Below are 23,826 nucleotides of genomic sequence, written 5' to 3' on the forward strand. Positions count from 1 at the left end.
ATACTTCAAAAGAACAAGGAAACACGCAAAGCCGTTTTTATGGGGTGCTTGTATGGTTCTGAGGAGATGAAACGTCATTAAAGGTAAAGAAAGCCAGGAGGTAAACTAAAGGAAGAACAGAGGGATCGATTCTTACCTATATATGGCAGTGAAGGGAGTTTGAGGAATGCCGGCGTTATGCCTTTAAGCAAACTGTTATCAAAATGGTCTGAGTATAAATAATTCAATCAGTGTGAGCTTATTTGGGAAAGTGTTTATAAGACCTCCTAATATAATGCTCTGCTTTCCATTCGTGTGTTTGGCGTATATTAGGAGGCCAGTCATGGCTACAGGGGTCTATCGCGGCCCTCATACTAATTCCTCAGGCAGGCCGCTATGATGTAACAGTTGCTGTGAATGAGCCCTTTTCCAGAGAAGGAGGCTCTGCCAGTCGCTTTGTGGGAAGTTGTGTTGCCAGGAGGCTTCGCTCCCAGACGACTCTATGGGCTGCTTCTGCCTGTGTCCTTCTTCCACTGCGCTAAGACTGACAGAGAGATCAATGGACGGATGGAGAGATGGATGGATTCGGCTCAGTAGGTCGGGATGCTGTGATTGTGATCGGAAGGTCACCGGTTCATATCCCATAGCTGTCAGAGTGATGTCACCGTTGGGCCCTTAACCCCCAATTGCTCCACAGACGGGCAGACCCTGCTTTCTCAGAAAAATAAGGAAAAAATGCCACTTTGGATAAAAGCATTTGCTAAATAAGTAAAAAATGTAGATGGTTGCTTTATTAATGCTGAGGGGAAAATGCAGGTTGACAGTAGCACGACACACATTTAGACAGCGGAGGTTGATAGTTCAGGTCCAGAAAGTACAAATCTAGTCCAAGGTTTTGTTTCAACCAACTGAGACTCTTTATGCTGAGCTGGTTGGTTGAGACAAAATCTTGGTCTGGATTTGTACTTTCTGGAGCTGAACTATCCACTGTTAGACAGTAAAAAAGACAGGAGGCGTGCATTTAACTTGACTTTCAGCGACAGCGTTGAGCAGCCCAATTTTACATTCCATTGACTAATGCCTTCAAGGGTCCTACTGTAGGACCCCCCCCTAGACTCAAACCCACATCCATCTCCTTAACCAGCAGAGAGACGCTGAGTCACCAGACTCTCCCAGGGTTCACAAAGCTCCTCTTGGCTGGGGGACGGTGACGCGAGGGTGCAAGGAAAATGCAACATTGAAGTGGAATCACCTGGGTAACAAAACGCTGAACAAACAAGCTTTCAATAAAGAAATAACCCCCCCCTCTCAGAACAGGCTTTGATTGGGTCGCGGTGGTTCTGCCAAGTCTGCAGCTGAGTGCCCCACAACCCAGTGGGCCAGAAGCATTTGCAGTCCGATTGCGCGCTAAAGTCACAAACGCTTCTCTCTAAACACACCGGGGGGGGGGCAACGGGGGGCTACATTCAAAAGCCTCTTGTTTCTGTGCGCACCAAACTCAAAGAAATGTTTTATGCAAATTTGTTTGCTTTTTGCAAATTATGCTGTAAGCAAAGCCATAAGCAGAGGTGTAAGGTTCAGGTCCAGAGAGTACAAATCCACACCAAGATTTTGTTTCAACCAACCAGGTGAGACTGTGTGTCTGTGACTCTTTATGCTGAAATGGTTGGTTGAAACAAAATCTTGGTCTGGATTTATACTTTCTGAACCTGAGCTTTACACCGTTGGCCATAAACAATACTACCGAGAAAATCAATAGGAGCAAAGCACTTAACCTTAGAAAGCTTGTCTGAATCTAGCCCCAGATCATGCCTTAACAATCCAATATGCCATTAACGTCCTACACACTGTTACCTCGACTGGGCATTTTTCTGTGTTTTGCCATGTTTTCGTGCCACATAGAGCCTTTTTTATTATGTGACGAACATTTTTTACTGCATGCCAAACATATGGATACATCAGGACTGTTCAGTAAGGATGGAAAGCAGGAGAAACAATGGGGCCAGTTTAGGACACACTGAAGAAAAGAAGGCCATCTCTGAATCGTCAGATGGAGGAAGGTGCCCTCACGCACACGACCATGCTCTCTGAACTTGCTTAAACACCCCTGCAGTCCCTCCAGTTCACCACAGGGAGGCTACACGACTGTACAGAAGCTGCAAGAGCCTCACTTTATAGACAGACATTTTTGTATGTAAATGCTTTACCTTTCCTTGTTCATGCCTTTTCCATCTCATCATGGTTTTACTCCAGTAGCCCTTCATTATATAGTCACATAGATTATATGTTACATAGCCCCTCATTATACAGTCACATAGATTATATGGTATGTAGCCCTTCATCATATAGTCACATAGATTATATGTTACGTAGCCCCTCATTATACAGTCACATAGATTATATGGCATGTAGCCCTTCATTATATAATTACATGGATTATGTTATGTAGCCCTTCATTATATAGTCACATAGATTATGTTATGTAGCCCTTCATTATATAATTACATAGATTATGTTATGTAGCCCCTCATTATAAAGTCACATAGATTATATGACATGTAGATCTTCATTGTATAGCCACATAGATTATATGGTATGTAGCCCTTCATTATATAGTTATATAGATTATATGGCATGTAGCCCTTCATTGTATAGTCATACTCTGCCTTCTCCCATGTGTTTCTGGCTCAGACTGGTTCACCTCAGCTACTCCAAGGATCCTCCAAGGAATCTCACTGGAGGTGCTGGGCAGCTGTAAGCATGGCTGCTAGGTAACGCCACAGGAAGCACTGTTGCCTCACACCTCTAGGACCAGGATTGAAGTCTCCGCAAGGGTTCCTTACGTATGGAGCTTGCATGTTCTCCCCATGCAGTTGTGGTTTCCTCTGGGTACTCTGATTTCCCCCCGCAGTGCAAAAGTATGCTGAGGCTAACTGGGGCCACCAAACTGCCAGTTACTAAATTGCCCATAGGTGTGCATGTGTGAATGAATGGTGTGTGAGTGTGCCCTGCAATGGGTTAATGCCCCATCCGGGGTTGTTCCCTGTCTTGCGCCTGTAGGCTCTGGACCCTTCGCTACCTTGACTAAGACAAATGATTACAGAAAATGGATGGATGGGTTATGTGTAGCACATTACACAGAGGAGTGGAAAATATCACCACACTGTACAGCAGATTACAGGGTTTTAAACTGCAGTGTCAGTGTACAGTAAAGTCAATCTGAGGACAATGGAGTAAAGCAGGGGTCAGAGAGGACACCTATCAGACTACTGCAGCTGAAAATGCCTTAGAAGGGAAAGATCAATGTCCACCACTTTGAAGTGCACTAATAATTGCACTGTCCTTGTATTAACTCTTATATAAAAAAAATCCCTAACCTTAACGAACCTCTGTAACGACTCCTGAGAAACGGCAGTCATCTGGAAAATCAGTAGCTGACTAAAGCGCAGTATAGTATTCTCCCATTTCAGGATGTCCCAGCCCTGCTGTATATGAAATGATACATATACATATAAAAATCATTCATTACTCATTTACAAAATAACATTCCATTTCCTATTTAATTCAGTGGATACCAACATATCACAACATAGCAGCAAAAAACTACCCAAGTTAACGCCCAAAATAGTGTCTCAAAAAGAAAAAAGAGAGAAATTTCTCTTCATTTACTTTGAGTATTTTTCCAGGTGCCCTGTGCTTCACGAGATTAACTCCAGCTTCGGCGCAGCCCAGTACGGGACAAGCGTTATGGGAGATGGATGATACATGGATAGACGGAATAATATTTTAATCAACAGAAATAATTGTTCAAACAGTCTAAATTCAGCTTTAGTCTCAAGTAGAACCGATTCGATTAATAAAGGTGTTTACTCCTTGTTTCCATTATATATGTACTGCCTTTTGACACATTAATGAATGTGGCCCAATTTTAACACACTTTTCTTTCGTTCAAGAGACAGTTAAGTACCTTGTAGAAATATTCCTTTAGGTTTAAACTCATCTCATATATAAAACTCTGTCCCCTTTAAATATGGCATGTATTTATATGCATGTGAATACTCTGGCTGTACATTTTTCTGCTTAATATAATTATAAATATCTTAACTCATTAAGTGTGCTTTTGGATGTGTTTTTGTATACTTTGTACAATCAAAACTCGTTTTATTGTTAATTTTGTCGGGGCACAAGAAAGTAAACAGTCTTATCGAAACGCAGCGCCTGACTAACATACACAAAGATTACCGATCACCTTCAACCACATTTATGAATGCGAATATATAAGGCCATAAACTCAAACAGACAAAATTTCACACTAGAGTTACAGTGCAGAAGCTAGAGTACTGGTGAGGGACCTCACGGTACCTGTATAAGCTCTGGCAGATCACGTGTCAGGCGGCGTGTACGGCGGATGCAACGTGTCTATTTGCCCGTTTGCGGACAAACGCCTGATAAACCCCATACTGATTATCACCTTGACACCAGTTGATAAATGCAAATGAAGCATAAAATGAAAGATCGAAAGCGCAAACCGCTTACAAGTGTTTTGCTACAATTAAGCCAATACGCGACGTTTCCAAAAAAAATACACAATAACTAATGTAAAGTGCCTTATTGTATAATCTATATGTAATGCTGCATGTAACAAATTGCTTCATTTATCTGAAAACATTTTTAACATGACACCTGTACTGATTTGAGTAGGCTATACATTTCTGATGAATATAAAAAAAATCAGATTTGTATGTAGGCTATAATTGACAGTTTCTAGACATGATAGGTTGTATCACCAAAACAATCGAAAACGATACTATGCTATTTTAAAACGTTACAAAACTCAAATCGTACGGATTTATTCGTTGACCACCTTTAATTAAAATGATATGAACAAATACATGGAAATTCAGGAATATCACATTTATTAATGTCGATGCTGAATTTCATTTCACATTCAGTTTTATATTTACCAAATGTTTAAATTATTGTTATCCAAAATTATACTGATATTCGTTATTGTCGGCATTTTATACATAGAGTAAAATTTTTAAACATGTTTTTAAGCGTGCTCATAAGCTCATAATCAATCTAGTTAGGCTATTTAAACAATTTAAAACTTTTGGTGAAAAATAACACAATTTCAGTCATTTATTTATTTTTTATCTGGAAATAAATTAACCACAAGGCATTCAGTTAAAATGTAGGTCGGAAGTATAGAGAGCAGTATCATAGTCATTTTGGAAGGAAAAGGGGAGGCTATAGGAATTCAAAGCAAATCTAACCAAACCAGGCAGGTATGTCTCTCAAATTCGCGTAAAGCAGGTGTACAGCAGGAGATACAAGACCAACATCGAACAGTACTGGGGATAGTAGAGAACACCATAGGCCTATAACTTGAATTTCGTCTACATACATACCTATGATAAAGTTAAATTATTATAATATTCCCAATAAGACATCAAAACCAATTACTAATAATAAAATAAGACAATTATAACAATATACGGTAATAAACGCTATATGAACGTGGTCTCTTAATCTCCGGAATCGCCACCGTAGTTCAGACGAACTAGCGCTTCTAAACAATACTTGTGGTGTGACGCTGTGAGTGAATGTGCGTATGGTTGGGGCGGAGATGTATTATTTTCATGGGAGGGGTATTGGGGAGCAAGACTGTATAGCTCCATCCTTCTATTCCTTTACTATTCCCGCTTATCCTATACGCAGGGTCGCGGGGATCCCCAACTTATCCCGCAAGCTACAGGCGCAAAGCAGGGAATAACCCAGGACGGGGGGCGGGGGCAAGCCTATGGGGAGGTAGGCTATCCAAAGAGGAAAAATTAAAGCTTTCATCCACTTCCTTCCAAATTCACAACATAAAAACTTATTTTCTCAAACTGTGCAATAATTATGGATATTACTTGTGTATACTTATGCTATTCTGGAAGCTAGTAAAATTATATTTGCGTCACTAACGTGCGTTTGGGAAAACTTCCATGATTGACAGCACTCATAGCCAATAGAAGTTAGGGGGCGATCAGAACAGGGCCTCCGCTCCTGGTGCACGGGAGTACTCTGATGAACTGTGGCCCCGTTCAATGCTGCTCTATGGTAGGCTTAGTTCTTCCCAGCATTGACTCCCTAATACTGTACTTCTAAAGGGATACACAGTTATCGAAGATAGATTAATTTAATGAGTGAATGAGTCACTGAGAATATGATTGCTGTAGAATGTATTAAAGGTCTTAACATAGCGGGAGCATGTAACGAATTGTTTAAGGCATCCTACTTTCTATCCGATGCTGCTACGCACTGCGGACATCTCCAAAGAGAGCCACGGAAAGCCGCGCAGAGCCATAAGGAGAGCTGTCTGGTCGTACTATTGACTGTGATTGTGTGTACACTGTTCTTTTAAAACCAGCAATATAACAGCATTGCTGAGATTAGGCTACATTGGCGGGTTTTTACTCCACTTAGAGAACAATAAGGAAATGGTTTCGAAGTCTCTAAAACATTAACCCACTCCAAGGGTCTGAGAGCTTGTCTCGTACCCTGGAAGGGAGCTATAGCTACTGAACTCCGCGGTTACCCCGAAATGCTTCAGGTTAAAGAACATGTTCTGCTGTGTACGTTTGCAAGTGTTGTCACTTAAATGCATTGGTTTTTAAAAATCCATTAGAAAAATTGCTAAAAAGCACCTTCAATTTAAGAAAGCTTAGACACCGTTTAGGGACACTGTGTTACTACGCGCTCAAGACATCGTCAAACGGATCTTCAATGTGAAATATCCCCGCAATAGTCATTAAAACGGGGGACAGTTTTCCCCGATCATCCAAGACAGATTCCTGCAGAAAGTTCTCCCAGAGTTGTGTACGTCGGTGTTAGTGTGGCTTCTGCATTATCAGCACTATACCGGAGTGTGTCTGAACTGGTTAGACTGGGGAAGGCTCAACGTTTTCATTTTTTAAAAACAAAGTAAGTCATTTAATTAGATTTTGTAAAGAATATTCACGCCGTCCCAGAAACTGAAAACTTTATTTATTTATGGTAATTTTTGGTCGAAATTTGGTGCTTTCTGTGGTAGGGGGTCTGTAGAGATGTTTCCGTTAGAGGATTACGGGTATTTACAGTTTGTTTACTCACCACTGTTCGGGGCGAAAAATATATGTTACAAAGGAGAAAGGTTGAAACGCCCACACTAAATTAATAAACACACGAACAGGCTCCGGCGACCCTATTCAGGATATGCATTTGCAGGCAGAAGGGATCGGCAGTGAAATGACTGTGCAAAAGAATAGATTCATAGGTATGTCGTTCTTTTACTAAATTAAGCTTTTCCGGTGATGGCACTTAAAAGTAAATCGACTTTGTTGGAACAATACATAGGCTATTAAAAGTGGTTCTGTTTAAACAAAGAGAAAAATCTGTTAATGGCGGACAGGTTAAATCCCCTTATTTAAGTTGTTGCAACAGATGATACAATTTTATACTGCACATTTAGTATTACATGGTTTATGCGTTTTGGCGGTAGAACGTTCGCTAGTCAGCTATGGTTTATCGCTACTGCACAGGTGCACTCACGGCGGTCAGGGTCCAATCTTAAAGCCTGGGAGGCGTTCAGAGCCAAATGCGAGTGACTGGAGCTCGATCCCGCATTATTTGGAAGCCCGTCGGAGACTGGAGGGAATCCCCTGGAAACACCCGGACTCGCACCCGACCCGCGGGACAACAACCACAAGGTCCGGCCACTAGAGGAGCCATATCCGCCTAGCACATGTCACGACGAAATCCAACCCACGACTCGTATCCCTTCACATATAAATATGTCATTTCTATATGGACTGAAGTAATTACATTTGGATGAGAAGGACTGTCGCAGAAGGCGGAAGAAGCTAATCAGCCGTGAAGGTTCACATTCGTCCTTATAAATTACATAGAGCCTATTAAAACAATACATCACATCATCGACTGTTTACAGGTAATTCAGAGTTGGGACAAAAGCGCAGTAATTTTACATTACTGATGGTCAGTTCTATTCTGGATTTTACAATCGTGTCTGTATATTTTACATCGCGTCACCTGAACACTTCGAGCGATTCATTCAAGCATTAGGAACATGCGTGCTATCGCTGAAGTATTAGCTTTTCTTCTTGGTTTCCTGAGTGTAATCATGGTCGGAGTTTCTTTGCAAAATCCGTACTGGAGAGTATCGAGCGATGACGGAAACGTGATCCGAACCTCCACCATCTACGAGAACCTCTGGATGTCCTGCGCAAGCGACTCCAGCGGCTCCTTCAACTGCCGCGACTTCCCCTCTCTCTTCGCGCTGTCCGGTAAGGTACTGAATGCCAGCGTCACACAAGTGGAATATCCATCTTTCAAACTCTTACTCTGGTCACGGTCGCTTGGGAATGTGGACGGTTTCCCAGGCAGCGTAGGGTACAAGGCAGAGGTGCACGCCGGACGGGATATCAGTCACTCGCAGGGCTGGATAACATAATTCAGCAAATCACACTTCCATCCATCCATCCATCCATCCATCCATCTTCTAAACGTTTATCCTAACCAGGGTCGTGGGAGGGCTGGAACCTCCCCAGGCAGCACAGGACACAAGGGTTCACTCAGGACGGGATGCCAGTATATTACACTGCGCGGTCTAATAATAATAGTCCTGCATGCTTAACCACATAAATAATATGCAGGCAAGTTTACTTTTATATTATTTTACAGAAGTGATTTCAGGTCAAGAGAATACAAAACCAGAGCAAGATTTTGTTTCAACCAACAGAGGGCACTCAAAGTGCTTTACAGAAATTAAAAGCACAGACCTAAATTAAACGTTAAAAAAATCAAATTCGAGTATGCGCATATGAAATAATAAACTTTTTTTTTTATAAAATGAGAAGGAAAACAGACTGAAAACGTAGTATTTGACTCTGCTACTTCTACTACTATTATTATTATCATTATTATTGACCGTAACAACAACAACAATTTGTAGTGTAAGCAAATTCTTAATTACATTACACTCTGAAATTGTTCTTTCCCGCCATGAAGGCTTATAAGTTGATCCAGGTTACTAATGATGCATGCAATGAAGTAGACGGCAGTTTAAATTTAAATAACATTTTCAGGCAATTGAGAATTCTTGTAATAGTCTTGGCAACTTAGAACAACTAATTAGTGCTTTGGCATTCCCCCCATTAAAGTGCTTAATGGAAAGAAAAAACTTATAAGGACTGAAGTTTACGGCCGGTGTTCTGTCGAGTTGAGCTACTTTGTCGAGTTAGGCTACCGTAGTGCTAATCGATAGCCCTAACCCTCCAAAAAAACCTAAAACCCTTACCCTACCCTAACCCAAACCCCTAAAACCTAACGCTAACCCCCAAACGGCGGGACTGCACATGCCCAATAAGGCTCGATAGTACATCTAGATAGGTAGCTCAACTCGTCAGAACACCGGCGAACGTTATAGCCTAGTATGGGAAAGTTATGCAAAGGGGGCTATTTCTGCAGGCATAAAACAATGAAGGCCGTGGTAAAACCGTGTCCCGTTTGAACATTGAACATTATCGAAATTTTTATATCGATAAACTATAATTCCTTAACAATCGTCATCTCACAGAAAAGTGCGCGAGGCTGATGTGTGTAAGGTTTTAACTACGACCAAGTCTTGTCGCAAAATAGTAATTATAAATACAGCCTGCAGCTGAGTGATGACCCGAAGATAAGCGGAACGTTTGCCCACATATTGACGTCAAATATAATTAGGTCTACGGAAAGTTTAAAACTGAGCTTGTGGCAGTTTTCGCAAAACATAAGTAGAATTAATGTCGTTGTTGAAGCAGTATCTTTCCTCCTTGGGCTTTTTGGGTGGGTTATGCTGGGGTTGCCTTACCGAACTGTTACTCCGGTATCCACCGTGAATGGAAACGTTATTACTACCGCAAACATTTATGAGAATTTGTGGATCTCCTGTGCGGCCGATTCCATGAGAATCAACAAATGCCGAGACTTCCAAGTCCCTTCTTGCCTTATCTGGTACGTTGTGCTAAAGAAACACTTAGCCCTTCCTCAATATGCGCGTTTGACCTTTCAGGAGGATGGAATGAACCTGAATTGAAAATGTAGACTTTGCCTTTTCTAGTTTGTGTGCTTTATGAAAATTCAAAGAAAAAAAGCTAACCAAGTTGAAATCCTTTAAAATAGGGCCCACCACCGTACACGTTACTTATATTTGCTTTGCCGTTTTTGACAGGGCCCCTTCAAGCGTCCCGAGCGCTTATGATTGCGGCCATATCGATGGGCACGGCCGGCGTCTTTGCCACCCTGGTCGGAATGAAGTGCTCCAAAGTTATGGGAGAAAACTATGTGCTGAAGGGGAGGATCGCTGGAACTGGGGGCGCATTTTTCCTGCTCCAAGGTGAGAAGGGACACTTACGTTAAATTATAGCGGCGCAGTAATTCAGGAATTTACTCCTTTCGTTTTTGTTCTTGTTGTTTCTAGGTCTCTGCACTATGATATCTGTATCTTGGTACGCGTTTAATATCACCCAAGAGTTTTTTGATCCACTCTATCCAGGGATAAAGTAAGTAGGCGTTCGTTAGGGCTCAGTCCCGTTTTTATGTTACGTTATTGCCATCTACTGTTATTGCAGTGTAATTTATCAGCGTCCATCTCGCGCCTGGAACCCTGTCTTATACGGGCTGCACTAAATACTTTCATCCAAAGCCGCTTTCTGCTATTCAATAACGCGGGTTCTCAGGGCGCGAAAGCCGCTCCCATTCTGTGCTATTTGTGTCGTCGGCACACGGAAATGAACGAAATGGAAATGTGCTGCTTCGCAGGTACGAACTCGGAGAGGCGCTGTATATCGGTTGGGTTTCGGCTACGATCGCCATCTGCGGGGGGGTATGTCTGCTGTGCTCCTGCAAGTCGGCGAATTCAGAGAAACTGTGAGTCCGGCAGAGTTCCGCTATAATGCATATTCCCTGTGCGGGTGCCCCTCCGAGTTCTGTACCCAGGGGCGCCGTATGGTGGGGGTGGAGTTAGGAGGATTCCAAGGGACCCGGGCCTAAAAAAAATTTTGAACTAGGGAGCCCAATATGATATTCTTGCATGGGGCCCAAAATCTCTAGAAACACCTCTGGCTGTATCTGCACAACAATTCAAACGTTTACAACAATAAAGTTGTGTTTCTATCGCTCTCTACCCAGGCCTTATCACCACGAGTCGGCAAGAGGTACAGTATACTCAGCGAGGCGAGGAATCGAGGACACTGGGCTACCGAACACGCCCAGTCACTACGGCAGGAATGCCTACGTCTGAGCCAGTCTAGTTCCGTATGAACTCCCCACGACTGTGCATTTCAAACCTTCTCTCCCTTTGGTCTGGAGAGTCTACTATAAAATATCCTGCATCTCTGAATAATAGCTACTTTTAATGGTAACTTTCAAAATGGAGAATATGCCACTGAGCATATTCTCACAATGCTGTAAAAATGTACCAGCAGCGTAAGCTGACGCAGAGGGGTAGCTGTGAAATAATCATATTGAATTGTTTAAATTGGTGCTATTGTATAGCCTGCAAGTGTCATTGGAAAAGCAGTCAAGTCCTGCGCATGTAACCATATGTTAGAACGAAAGTTCATCCTTAACTTAAAATGGAGTTAAATTTGGCATCGGGAACATTGAGACTGTTATTCTCCTGTTCTGCTGCATCATGATGGAAATTTTTATTCAATAATTTGTCTTTATGCTATCCTTTTAATGGGTGATGCTGTGAACGCTTGTGTTAAGACAAGAATTACATTGCTCTGCCGAAGCTATTACATATAACAAAGAAAAACCTTATAATTAACAAAACTATTTGAAACAATCAATGCAATTTAATATAATCAAACTTTATTGCACTCACCTGTTGTGCCGAAGAAATAATGTTTGCCTCCAACCTTAATGTTGAAACCTACTGCTTTTAATGTTTTAATGCCGTTTACCTGAAAAACGTTATGTCGAGGAAAGCGGTCTGTAAATCGAAACTCAAGACGCGTCTGACCGAAAGCAGTGTAAAGTGAATTACCGCAAATCGAAGGATAGCTGTGTATGTATATTTTGCATTGAATAAGGCAGAAATAATGCATGTATTCTTTGTAACGTTTAAATGTTTTTTTTTAAAGTGCGAACTATGTGTCATAAATAAAAAAAAAACACTAGTACATGAACTGGAAGTTATACATCTTTTTGTGTCAAGTTGTTTCTTTTTTGAAAGGAAGTCAATTGTTCATTTAGCAAATATCGATTTATGTAGGCTTATACTCCACTAGTGAAAGTTGTGATGAACAGTACTGAGTATAAAGGCAGGGATTCGTAGGCCTGCACGTCACCATGAAATCGTCAATATGTCCTGGCACTTTACTTAGCTGCCTGTCACAGTCAATAGCTACATTACAAAACAGGGAAAGGATCAAGGGACACAATGATGTACAACAGTGTTTCCCAACCCAGGCTTCAGGGACCCCTGGACAGTCCACATTTTTGCTCCCTATCAGCGCCCAGCCAATCAGGAACACCGAATACCTGGTACAGGCATGTTACAGTAGTAGTAGGTGGGAGCAAAAATGTGGACTGCCTGGGGGTCCCCAAGGTCCAGGTTGGAAAACAATAATGTAGAAGACAGAAAGGAGATGCAAAGCAGAAAAAGGCCTTCAGACTGACAAAACACAGGAAATACCTAAAATTGCCACATGGGGGTGCTGTAATCGTTGATAGTTTGTCCCTTTTTAACTGTTAATTTGTTTAAGAGCTGTAATATTGAGCCCAGCACCTAAGTAATTACTGTCAATCACTGTACTTCAGATTACAAAAATAGCTCTGAGTTGGCTTCTAGACAGATGTTCGCCACAAAGCACATGCCAGCATTAAAAAAAAAAAATGAATCACCAAATTACTCAAAAACGAGGCATAGAATGCGGCCCAGGTTCATTAAAAAGCCACCCGCAGGAATACTGCAGAAACACTGAACTTGTAACACACACAAATCCACACAAGACACGGTGTTTGAAGTAGCGATACTCTTCCAGTTCCAGATTTAGCAAAATCATGTTAACTATGAAATACTGTCATTGATCAGCTGACATTTTTAATCGATGCAACCTTCAGTTCATTTACAGTTGGGTGTTTCAATGAAAATGTTCAGGTTCAGCACCTTTAACACTACACTACGCTGAACATTTTACAGGACGGTGGTGTGTGCGTGCGTGTTACCTGCTCCCTTAGTCCACTTTGCTCCATGACTCACCGGTTTGTTATTCTAAGGCCAGAAATATTATTACTGGGTGACCTAAATAGGTCATGTGATTGAAGAATGTAGCTTTACCACAAGTCAAGTGACCTGTAGCTGGCAAAGACACAGCTACGGCAGACGGCAAAAAAAACCTGTGTGTGTTTGTATGTGTGTGTGTGTGTGCCCAAGCTGGACCTGTGGCATCATAAAGGGGCACAGACGGCGCCACAGCCAAATGAGGAACTGGGACGAATTTGAAAATGACTATATTAGGGAAAAGCCTGGAGTGAAAAAGGACCATTTGCAAGGAAAACTTGCCCTGCAACAGTTGAGCCAAAAACAACCCCAGAATAAAGAGTGAAAGGCTTGAGAAGAGAATAGGGGGGGTGGGGGGGGGTCACGTGGCAGCAGGGCTGAAAGCCGGTGTGACAGGGACAGGAGTGAGACGGACTTTAGAGGGAGGTCATGGGAAAGTGGACGCGACAAACAGGAGAAGGACAGGACGTGCACTCTGTGAAAGGAGAGAGGGGCCTTTGGGGAACAGCAAGTCTGGGTCTTCCAGAGAATCCCAGGGCAGCCAAATCCTCTAAGATGCGCGGCTCCCTCCATTACCCTGAACTGTCTGTCAGCTTTGCTTCAGGTTCATCACCTCCCAAACCCTAACCTTCTTCACTTGTCCTTCTTATGCTACAAGCAGTCTACATTTATCCCTTTCAACAGACCAAGGCATTGACTTCAGCACTGAAGATTGTGATACGCAGCAGAAAGGTTTATCACCCATCAGATGTTCTTCTGTCATTTTTGTTAACAAGTCAAAGGGAAAAAGTCCAAAAATACACTTTGGGATATTTATTTCATGGTGCACTTAATTTGGTTCCCAACTTGTTTACAATGTTTGATACAAACATTAATTTTTGGGTGCCATTTGCGCTAGTTTGTCCAGCGCCTCCCCATCAAATCGCAGTACATGCCAGCCCTCGCTGTCTGTCAGGTCCTGGGCACCCTTGGCTTTGTAAAAGTCCAGAGATGGAGTGTTCCAGTTAAGCACGGAAAACTGCAGACGCACACACTGCTGCTCCTTACCCACCTGCACAGGAAAAAACTACATTACCCACCATACACTGTTTCCTATCACCCACCTACAATGGCAGACACTGCATTACCCATCATGCATCAGTACTCCTTATATTACATTATCCAACATAGAGTGCTGCTCCGTATGCTTCTGCTCATAGGCAAAGAAAAATGACCTCACCTGAGCAACCTTACTCATTAATGCCGTGCCAACACCCTTGCCTGCAAAGCAAAAACAAAATCAGGACCCCCCTAACAAAACCCGGTCCTTATTAGACACAGAAAACTGCATGTAAATGCATTGCTTTGGATCATCACACAGCATAAATGGACAAGTGCTCACCTGGAAACTCACCTCTGAACTCTGGCATGACATAGAGGTCCTCCATGTACACGGAACGGCCTTTCCATGTGCTGTATGTGTAGAAGAACAGGGCATAGCCAATCACTGTATAACCTGCAAAGGCAAATATGGTCAATGTCTTTCTTGCCGAGCTCTGATTGGTTAGCAACACAAAGGGCCAGAATGTCAGATGGCAGTTAGGACCAATTGCAAGTGATGACAAAGGAACATGCTGTCTTGCATGAGATAAAGGCTGATCTGTGGCTGCTCCCCTCAGCAGATTCAGCAGTTAATCAGTCATTGAAAGCTTAGACGGATAACTATGTGGGAGGGTTTGAGTCTACACTGGAGTTATGACTAACTGATATGTCTCTGCTCCCAGTACTGAACAAGGCCTGATGTAAGCATGCAAACATGCAGGCCCATACTGATTCACTCATCTGTTTAGTGTTTACCTACCCTCTGTCGTTCTGTACTGTTCTGCCACCTCTGCAACAAGGCAGTGAAAGAAAGGATTTTTGCAAAACCCATCTTGTTCCAGCACTGGGGACATAAAAGAGAGCATTTGGGGGAAGGTGGTGGATTATAAGAAAATCCCCACTTTCTAACCATGGAGCTTCCTGAACAACTAGCCCACCCAGCTAAGCAGCGTTAGCATCTGCTGCCTGACTGTTACTGTGAATTAGGAGCTTTATAAGATAAAAAATATCGCTGGATGCATTAGATCCTAGCTGTCCTTCCGTGGGAGGTCTCAAATGCTGTTGTACCTTCATGTGAAATCTTCACTTGGTCAGGCATATTCTCATAAACCGCCAATTCCTAGAAGCGCAGAGAAGAGGGGAATTCAGTCACTTTAAGTGAAACCAAACTGATTCGATTTCAGTGATACAACTGTTAGGACATTAGATTTTGCATAGCGCCATACATAGTATGAGAATGAAAATGAGAGACGTACGTAGTTGTAAATCCCAGTACCAAAAATAGAACCGGAGCTGCACGTGACGCGTGTAACCGGCAAACTCGGAACATAATATACAATAGGAGAAGTGTTATTTTGCGGCTAACTGCCAATTTCTTTTCTGCACAGAATCTGATACGGACTAAAGGCAATGCGTTGCTGGGTTACCATGATCATCCGCGATATATCTTTGCAGTCCTCCGGCGTGGCAGCGCGAATCATGAAGTCCATTTCCAAGACCGTGTCCTCGGTTAACTTAACTGTGCTGAAATCGCTCAAACCTGGGATTTACTAAACGCATCCAGAATCCCTTTCGCCAGGCAGATGAATTAGCCCTCTTGGTTAAGAAGACGTTGGTGCAGCTCTACAAGTGTATTCGTTTAGTGCAAAGGGTTATTTCAGTCATGCAACCTGGCATCTACCGTGCAGAAATCCTCTAATGGCGCCTACACAGAAAGCCCTCGCATATCAATAGCAAATCTGCGTTTATCTATTGTAAAGGTGTGCAACCCCTGGACTTCCGCGACAGAGTCCGCTGGTTTTCGTAACCTGCTTGATCTTATTGTAACATGGATCAGTCTGCAAGCGCCACGACAATCCGTACAGATCTACGCCGTTTATTCATTATATATGCAGTACGTATGCAGTATACCTCATTGCATTAAGGCGTTAAACTTGCTTTTACGAGCTTAAATAAATGACCAGATTTAAAGGTACATTTTAATACAGGATGTAAGCTGCTTTAGAATTGATGCTTAACATACAAAATGGTAGAATTACACAAACTATTTGTAAATGACGCTACAGTAAGAGCCAATGATTTTGCAGGCTTTATATTTGACAGCAACATCTTGTTTGCGTCGCAGCGAGGTTACCGAGGACGCTCCTCGATCTTATTGGCTAAATGTCTTACGCGCGACTCAGTCCTTGGCGCTGATTGGATAAGCGGACTTCCGACCTTGATAACATTCCTGATAAACTACTAAAAACCGGAAACTACGCACATATTGTCAATGTGGCTTTGCTGTCTGCTTCTGCTGACGGTAAAAAAAATGTGACATTAGCAATAACAAATATTAAAACTATACAAGATCGGATTGCTCATAGGGTGCTTTGTATAAGGGAGTCAGGTTTACCGGGCGGGGGCGTAAAGTATGCGCTGAAGTGTAGAAATATTTGAAACTTTAAAAAAATTAAGTTTGATTTGGAGGTTTATGCAACTTTCCTCATAAAAAATTAATTGCGGCAAACCTATACGAGATTCTTCGCAAATTGTGTTAATCGTGCACCAGGAGAGTCATCTTACAGTTTAAAATAAACATAAAGTGATTAAAATCACACACCCACAGATTTCACCTATAAAGGCAGATGGCTTGTGTAAGTCAACCAACCTGCACAACCGCAGGTAACCGATCCGCTTCCACATGAAGGCAAACAGGAAATCGTTTAATTTCAAGAATAAATGCTTATTATTCAGACTGCCCATGCGTCAAAATCTGGTTTGGTTGAAGGCATGCAGTCTACCCTTGAAAGTACATGCTGACTGGATGGCCTTCATGGTATCGATTCCCATGCACTGTTTATTTTTGAACGAATCATGTCTGATTCATTATGGCAGTGACGTAGCTGGCGGCGGTAATCTTTAACTCCCACAGTCTTTTCGCCGCGCCGATGTCAGCAGACTCCAGACTAACGTCGCCCTTTTACCGTATTTGGACATTCTAACCACGATATCGGTGTGGTAATAGTTGTGCTGTTTGCGGAGTTTCTGCAATGACCTAAGTATAGCATGACCGAATGAATCCCAGGGCTCAAACTCACATAAATTTGGGTGTGGACGTTTGCTGTTAGAAAGAATTAGTCCTACTTAAAAACAGATGATGTCGCCCCACAAGTAACGTCACGTTGAAATATTCAAAGTTATTAATAAACATTTGTTACCATTTCATCCTACTGATTCTCACATGGTTCCTCACATACCTCTGTTCCACCAATTCAAACATCTAAATTGGCAGCCTGATCACTGTCCAATGCAGGCAAACATACTATGGATAATTTAGGCCAATTCATCTAACTATGTTTTCGGACATCGAAAGCGAACCATATCCTTATGTATCTGCTTGTAAACCATTTAGTCCCACAGAATACTTACACATTTCAAGGAAACTAATTGGATAGGCTTTTTTGCTTTGCGAAGGTCATATTAAATAATACAGTCGTTCAGTATTATTTTGAGTAAAATTAATTTATATAATCAGGTTATCATCTGAGGTGTAAGAATTACGGAGATACGGTGTGGTTTTATCACACAAGTGGCTTTAATTTATACAGGAGAAACGCATGTACCAGAGTACAGCGAGGGCATTTAGAAATAATAAAATAAAATAAAATAAAATAAAATAGACATCTATCACTTTTGTATTCAGAAATGTAATCTTCGTTAAAATCGATCAAATTAAACAGTGTCAGAAATAAAATGCATTTTTCCCACGGCCTTTTAGTTTAATAACGTTCAAACACCTGGACGTGCCGGATATCCTTGTCTTCCCCTATTTGGAACAAACCCATCTAACCAGAACATCCAGTGATCATTTACATATCTCCCCTCTTCTCGTTGTCACGTACAAATATCCTCCTTCAAATGGGAGAGAAAAGGAAAAAGGAGAGAAAGACGGGAGGAAACGCGTCGGGGAAAGTGGAGACGCGGAGGCGCGGGTAACGTCAGCGCTGCCACGCGGAGACGCCTACGGTGAAACGCGGCGAGCCAGAAACCGGCACGGTTCAGTTACATCTGCGGAATAACCGGAATAATTAAGCGACTGCTCCTTCTGCTCGTGAAGCAAAAGAAGTTTATCTCCATAATCCTGGATTCCTCGATAACAATACATTAACTCTGCCTTTTTCACGCAACTTGCATGGCTCAGGTATGAAGTATATTTAATTGTGTTTATAGGTTTCTTCCGGGAAAAGAACAAGAAAAACAGTTACAAGCCGGTCGCTTAGCTCCTTGCACGAATTACTGTGAGATAAAGTTTGCACCAAGTTGAAAACGTAGCCTACTAGATAATTAGCATCCGGCGTAGTTGCAGTTCGTGATGATTTCAGATATTTCGGGTCACCGGCACTTTCAGCCTGTTCATGCCGCCATCTAACTGCATGTGGCTACAGTTCAGGCGCGGACGCTTTGACTAAAGGGCGACATTATTGCAGGGGTAAATTAAAATGCATTGGCATAATTCCGTCTGTTGATAAAACAAAAATAAATGGCGTAAAATAATGCTAAGTTCATCACAAACTATTTTAATTTAATCACCACAATTAGGCTAAATCAAAATCGTTTGCGATTAACTTAATCTACGATTCTTTCTCTCAAGTCCGCCTATATAGTTAGGAAGAATCAAGAAATTAAGAGGTTCTGCCATAACTCCATAATGAAATCAATTGCTTTTTTGACCATTCAGCACTTTAGCAGTGTTCAACACATTTCTCGTACAGTTATTTTGTGTTTTATGTATGTTTATTGACATTCACCCACTTTATGATGTGTTTATATATTGTTACTGACTGAACTTAATTGTACATAGTAAGTGAAAACATTTTACTTTCAAACCATATCTATGAATCATCTTTTACGAAAGGAAGTAAAAGTCTTCTAGTAGTTCATCAGTATAACTGCATTTATTAAAATGCATTCAGTGGTTTACTTATCATTCTGGATATCAGTAGGCTAGATCATCGGTAGCTATTTGAAAGGTCGAGTTTTGGAAGACTACAGATAGTACAAGATAAACATTTGGAGACCAAGTTGGCTACATTAGACGAGGTTGCCAGAAATGTTACAGTTTTCAGTTGCGGGAAACTATGCTCTCGGAAAAAGGGTAAAATGTGTACTTTTGCTTGTCACTGCCAATTTTACCCTTAGCTGTAGGTAATTATACCTTTTAAGGTACAGAAATGGACAGAGAGGAACATGGTACACTAAAGCTGTTTGTACTTTTGAAATGTTCCTCAGAGTAAATTTTTGTACCTTCAAAGGTACAAGGGTACAGCCCCGGTGACAAGCAAAGGTACAAATTTTTACCCTTTTTTCTGAAAGTGTGCAGGATCTTGCAGCTTACAGTAATCAGACATGATAGTCAGAACAACAGTACAACATTTACGTCACGTCTCGGCCTGAAACCTGCATTGGCTTGTGTTTTTGTGCCGTTTTCCCGTTTACTGTAACTTAATAATCAAGATAAAATAGATTAGAGATTAAGTACTGGAAAACGTTTAGGTAATAAGATGCAGGGTATATTCACAAATATAAGTGGCTTCAGCGGTGGTGGAAGCGCTTTGTCAGTTCGGCGATTAGCGTGCAGAAGGCCGATAAAGCCGTTTATTCCCGCCGCTGGTTACGAATGCTCCATAATGATAAACAGCTGTGAGTGTGTTCCTGTGCATATCTGCATGTACACGTAGGCGTTGTTTATGCTTTTCTTCCTATGTGAGTGTTATCTGTGCCGTTTTTGACCGCATGTCTCTTTATGGGAAGAGTCTGTTTCTTGGAGACGTGGAAGAATATTTTAGATCTGTCGGAGATGTTGTTAGGATTAGTTTTATAATAAATTAAGAATTTGAAAGAGAGAGGATACACTGCATCATGATTGTTTGGCGGAGACACTATAAGAAACACTATTTTAACTAGTTTTCTTGTTATTTAATGTAGCTAGCTCTTACTAAATTAAAATAGATTAATTAAATTAATGAATCTAGGCAGCTAATTAAACCCTCACATTACAGTATAGTGAAGTTGATTCAAAGCTTTAATATTACATGCATAGCCTGTTTACATGCAGTAGAAAACTAATGACTGGTTCTCTACATATACACTTACCACACAGACTTCAAGCAAGGACTAGCTTTGCTAAAATAATAAAACAACACTATAATTCAGCATGTGCACTAAAACATACATACGTACAAAGACGCTGTCTAAAAGACGATCTATATCAGCACGAGCAGGGCTCGTGGCTAATTTAAACGAGCCATGGAGCAGACAGTGCGCAACGCTTTCATGCTGCTATTTTTATGTACTGCAAGTGTGTGACCACCTCTCATTAATATGTAATATGTTATAAATACCTGCTTAACTCCTGCTGTTATCAATACCGCGGGTGTGTTTTGGATCATGTAGGAACGTGTGCCACTGCCAGAGCTTTTAGCCAGTGACACGTCAGTAAGCAGCACGCACAGGGTACTGCTGCGTCGGGTTGCGTTCAGGGGCTCTCGGAAATTACGGTGTTCCGCTCAAATCTTTGCCCGATCTCCTCATTGGTATATTTTAATGTTTAGCATTTCCAGCGGGGTGGCACTGGGGGTGGCGAGGGCCCTTTGGCTCCGCCCATGTTAGCAGCGCACTTTACTGATTTTTTTTTTTTGTATCATCGGTCTTTTTGGAGAAATCGCCATGGGACATTGTGAGAAAATTAACATAACGCGATGTTTTTCTTTTACTAAACGGAAAAGAGAGGCCCCTTAGCTTTAGAGGCCTTATAGTTTACAGGCTGAATGTGTGTAGGCCACTGGCCCATGCGGAGTAATCTCAGGAGCAGCGTTTCGGCTTATGTGGTCACATATAATAAAAAGTAATCGAGGCTGAAAATAACTGCAGAATGAGCTGTCCAGGCTGCAGATCTACATTTTATTGATCAGCCCCATCACTGTCCCCCATCACTGCACATGCAGCCGATCTGCTTATCGATGCGTGAAGTGAACTCAGTTGAGGGGTGTTTGGGCAGACACTGTGTGCAGTGAATTTCTACATGATGTCATCCCAGGCAGAGAAAGCCGTGGTTGAGGTGACTAGGTACAGGTAGGGGGATAAGGGACTGGACTGGATATTTGTGGGGAATGTGGTTCTTTGTTTTTTAATGGCTTCTTTTTTCAGCACAGGCCCTCGACCCAGAGCTAGCATGTCCCTGATGCAGAGCCTGAAGAAGTCTCCCGCGGTGCTTCGGCGCCGGCTGCGCCGCGACAGGACCGAGGACCTGTCGCACGGCGACCCTCTCTTCAAGCTGCAGTACTTGGGCTCGGAGAACGTCTACTCTCTGGACCTGGAGCAGGCGCGGGATGCCATCGGCCGGCTGCTGGAGGGCGCCCCCAGCAGGCCGGGGAAGGAGCACGCGCTGGTGGTGCGTCCGCGCTACGTGGAGGTGAAGGAGCTCAGCACGGGCCGGCAGCTGTCCAAGACGTTCCTGCAGGACATCGCGTACTGCACCGCCGACACCGTGCACCCCAACGTCTTCCTCTACATCTGCAAGCAGCGCAACCGGCAGCTGCAGTGCCGCGTGTTCTGGTGCAGCCGGGCCGAGCGGGCCAAGGAACTCACCGCCTGCCTGGCCGCCGCCTTTCAAAGGGCGCTCAGTGACTGGCAGGGCGATTCCTCCAATCGGACGCAAGGGGAGGGCCCTGCCAGTGGTGGCTTCCTGGATCTGTCCAATCAGGAGTCCAGGAGTGCCGCACTGCTGACACACCTTGCCAAAGGTGAGGCTCGAGATGGTGATGTGGGCAGCCACGATACCCTACATTGTGAATTAGTACTATAGCTGCTATTCTGCCATTTTAATCGCCAGTATTCATAACTCAAGGCTTTTTGACCCTGAAGGATTCCTTGTTGCTTATCTCCAGGTTTACCAGTGATATATGGAACGCAGAATGTATCTCAGTAACAGTATGAATGTAGAAGGTATTACATGACAGTGCCATTAACACTTGGCCCCTCCCCGGTGTAGGTGGGTCAGTGGAGGAGGCGGAGCCTGGTTTCCTGCTGTCCAGTGAGAGCGAGCCAGAGGAGGGACATCCTGTTTGACAGCTTATCAAGTATTGCAGACCCCTCTACCCCCACCCCAGGGACTACTGGACCCAAAAGGACCCCTTACATTTTTCTCTTGTGTCAAGAAAAAGGAGTGTTTGGGGTTTTTTTTGGAGGGAGGTTGGCAACGAAAGAGAGATAAGTGACCCGGATGGGAGGCATTCCTTGCTGAAATTCCAGGGACACGTCGTTTCTGGTTAGTTTCCTGTTTATAGGATGGGCGCTCAACCCGAAGCTTGTAGATTCACTTTTACGGAGCAAGCATACGCCCCCACTGTGGGTATTTACCACATTTTCATCTGTGTAGGTCCAGACAAACTGGAAAAAATAGTACAGAGAAGAAAAGTTTCTGATGTTGTTCAGTGACTGTCCAGAGACCATCGCTGCTGCGGATTAAGTGATAGGGGGTTGGGGTGGGGTCGGGCGTCGGTGTGGTCCCCCGGCGAGGCTCAAAGACGGGACCAACGCCGACTCAGCTGACAAGCTGCCAGGAAACCTCAAAATGCAAAGATAAGGAGGAACGGAGCATTACAGGAAGCCTGGCTGGTGCATTGTGGGTAAACTGAAGCCTAACGTGGTGAGGTGAAATCTCACTCGTGGGAGGAGCAGCGGTTTGACGGCCTGTGGGTATCGTTACCGTCAGGCACAGACTGCCTTCAGGCACTTAACTCGCTTTATATCGCGCCACGTTCTTTAGATGTTGATGTTTTTCCAATCACGTTGTTTTAAAAATGTAACTGACTGAACTGTAAGTTGAGTTGTCACCTGAAATTAAATCCTCAATTTAACCTTTCTGGCTCGGCTGCACTTTACAAAGGGCCCTCGTTTATTGGGAAAGTCAGGTTAACCGCGGACCTGCTAGGGAAATGGACAGCTGGTGGAATGTTTTTGAGTTGCGTGGAATGTAAACAGATTCCAATGAGATTCAAAGTGGAAAGTGAGGGAGATGCGGCTGTACAGAAAGCTCCTTCTTCCCGTTGGTATAGAACACCCTGGGCTGGGGGAAAGAGCACATCCTGCTCCTTTTCTAAGTTTGTTTTGCTAGACTAACACTTTCCAGGCAGCCGGTCTGTCTGCTCACTGGCTATTCAGTCCGGTGATAAACATTAAATGTCAAACTGAAACGGCCAGAGATGGCATCAAAGGGGAAGTTAGGACACCCTACACCAGCGTATGTGTTCGACAGACTGAAAATCGTTTAAAATAAGGCGTGGTATAAATGCACAACCTCATCTCGTTAAACAATGGAAAGGAACAACATCACCTGAAAAATGTGTGTCGCCACACGCGCATGGGTACCGCCGCCCACACCCACCAGCCTGCGTGACGGTAACAGGGCACCT

At 43.0% G+C, this 23,826-nt stretch overlaps 3 protein-coding genes across 12 annotated transcripts; 2 read left to right on the forward strand and 1 right to left on the reverse strand.

The window, feature by feature from the left end:
- The first annotated feature begins 7,126 nt into the window (after positions 1 to 7,126).
- LOC111850617 (claudin-15-like) lies at positions 7,127 to 12,200 on the forward strand. Of its 3 annotated transcripts, XM_023824678.2 has the most exons (7): positions 7,128 to 7,279; positions 7,545 to 7,951; positions 8,137 to 8,306; positions 10,232 to 10,396; positions 10,481 to 10,562; positions 10,822 to 10,929; positions 11,191 to 12,200. In XM_023824678.2, exons 3-7 carry the CDS (start codon positions 8,144 to 8,146, stop codon positions 11,300 to 11,302), a joined length of 630 nt encoding a protein of 209 aa, XP_023680446.2. In that variant the 5' UTR covers positions 7,128 to 7,279; positions 7,545 to 7,951; positions 8,137 to 8,143; the 3' UTR covers positions 11,303 to 12,200. The 3 variants fall into 3 exon arrangements, with proteins under 3 accessions (XP_023680445.2, XP_023680446.2, XP_072562856.1); XM_023824677.2 differs by having other exon boundaries at positions 7,127 to 7,279; positions 7,545 to 8,306; XM_072706755.1 differs by lacking the exon at positions 7,128 to 7,279 and having other exon boundaries at positions 7,421 to 8,306.
- A 1,889-nt stretch (positions 12,201 to 14,089) lies between these two features.
- sat2b (spermidine/spermine N1-acetyltransferase family member 2b) lies at positions 14,090 to 20,657 on the reverse strand. Of its 7 annotated transcripts, none has more exons than XM_023824761.2 (6): positions 20,507 to 20,657; positions 15,440 to 15,491; positions 15,132 to 15,215; positions 14,673 to 14,786; positions 14,511 to 14,551; positions 14,090 to 14,342 (listed from the first exon to the last, which is right to left on the reverse strand). In XM_023824761.2, exons 2-6 carry the CDS (start codon positions 15,468 to 15,470, stop codon positions 14,163 to 14,165), a joined length of 450 nt encoding a protein of 149 aa, XP_023680529.2. In that variant the 5' UTR covers positions 15,471 to 15,491; positions 20,507 to 20,657; the 3' UTR covers positions 14,090 to 14,162. The 7 variants fall into 7 exon arrangements, with proteins under 7 accessions (XP_023680529.2, XP_023680527.2, XP_023680525.2 ...); XM_023824759.2 differs by lacking the exon at positions 20,507 to 20,657 and adding an exon at positions 16,283 to 16,473; XM_023824757.2 differs by lacking the exon at positions 20,507 to 20,657 and adding an exon at positions 15,799 to 16,461.
- LOC111850641 (low density lipoprotein receptor adapter protein 1-B-like) lies at positions 18,177 to 23,271 on the forward strand. 2 transcript variants are annotated; one of them, XM_023824756.2, is made up of 3 exons: positions 18,177 to 18,554; positions 21,565 to 22,155; positions 22,404 to 23,271. In XM_023824756.2, exons 2-3 carry the CDS (start codon positions 21,585 to 21,587, stop codon positions 22,478 to 22,480), a joined length of 648 nt encoding a protein of 215 aa, XP_023680524.2. In that variant the 5' UTR covers positions 18,177 to 18,554; positions 21,565 to 21,584; the 3' UTR covers positions 22,481 to 23,271. The 2 variants fall into 2 exon arrangements, with proteins under 2 accessions (XP_023680524.2, XP_023680523.2); XM_023824755.2 differs by having other exon boundaries at positions 18,179 to 18,554; positions 21,560 to 22,155.
- Positions 23,272 to 23,826: the final 555 nt, after the last annotated feature.

This window comes from Paramormyrops kingsleyae, chromosome 24, assembly GCF_048594095.1.
Source record: "Paramormyrops kingsleyae isolate MSU_618 chromosome 24, PKINGS_0.4, whole genome shotgun sequence".
In the NCBI taxonomy this organism is placed as follows: Eukaryota; Metazoa; Chordata; class Actinopteri; order Osteoglossiformes; family Mormyridae; genus Paramormyrops; species Paramormyrops kingsleyae.

Excerpts from the sequence above, each read along its gene's own strand:
- LOC111850617 (XM_023824677.2), top strand. The coding sequence starts at position 8,090 with ATGCGTGCTATCGCTGAAGTATTAGCTTTTCTTCTTGGTTTCCTGAGT. Across the intron at positions 8,307-10,231 it reads CTCTCTCTTCGCGCTGTCCG|GGCCCCTTCAAGCGTCCCGA; the intron begins GTAAGGTACTGA and ends CGTTTTTGACAG. Across the intron at positions 10,930-11,190 it reads TCGGCGAATTCAGAGAAACT|GCCTTATCACCACGAGTCGG; the intron begins GTGAGTCCGGCA and ends CTCTCTACCCAG.
- sat2b (XM_023824757.2), bottom strand. The coding sequence starts at position 15,861 with ATGGACTTCATGATTCGCGCTGCCACGCCGGAGGACTGCAAAGATATA. Across the intron at positions 15,492-15,798 it reads ATATATCGCGGATGATCATG|GAATTGGCGGTTTATGAGAA; the intron begins GTAACCCAGCAA and ends CTGCGCTTCTAG. Across the intron at positions 14,787-15,131 it reads ACAGTACAGAACGACAGAGG|GTTATACAGTGATTGGCTAT; the intron begins GTAGGTAAACAC and ends TTGCCTTTGCAG.
- LOC111850641 (XM_023824756.2), top strand. The coding sequence starts at position 21,585 with ATGTCCCTGATGCAGAGCCTGAAGAAGTCTCCCGCGGTGCTTCGGCGC. Across the intron at positions 22,156-22,403 it reads GCTGACACACCTTGCCAAAG|GTGGGTCAGTGGAGGAGGCG; the intron begins GTGAGGCTCGAG and ends TCCCCGGTGTAG.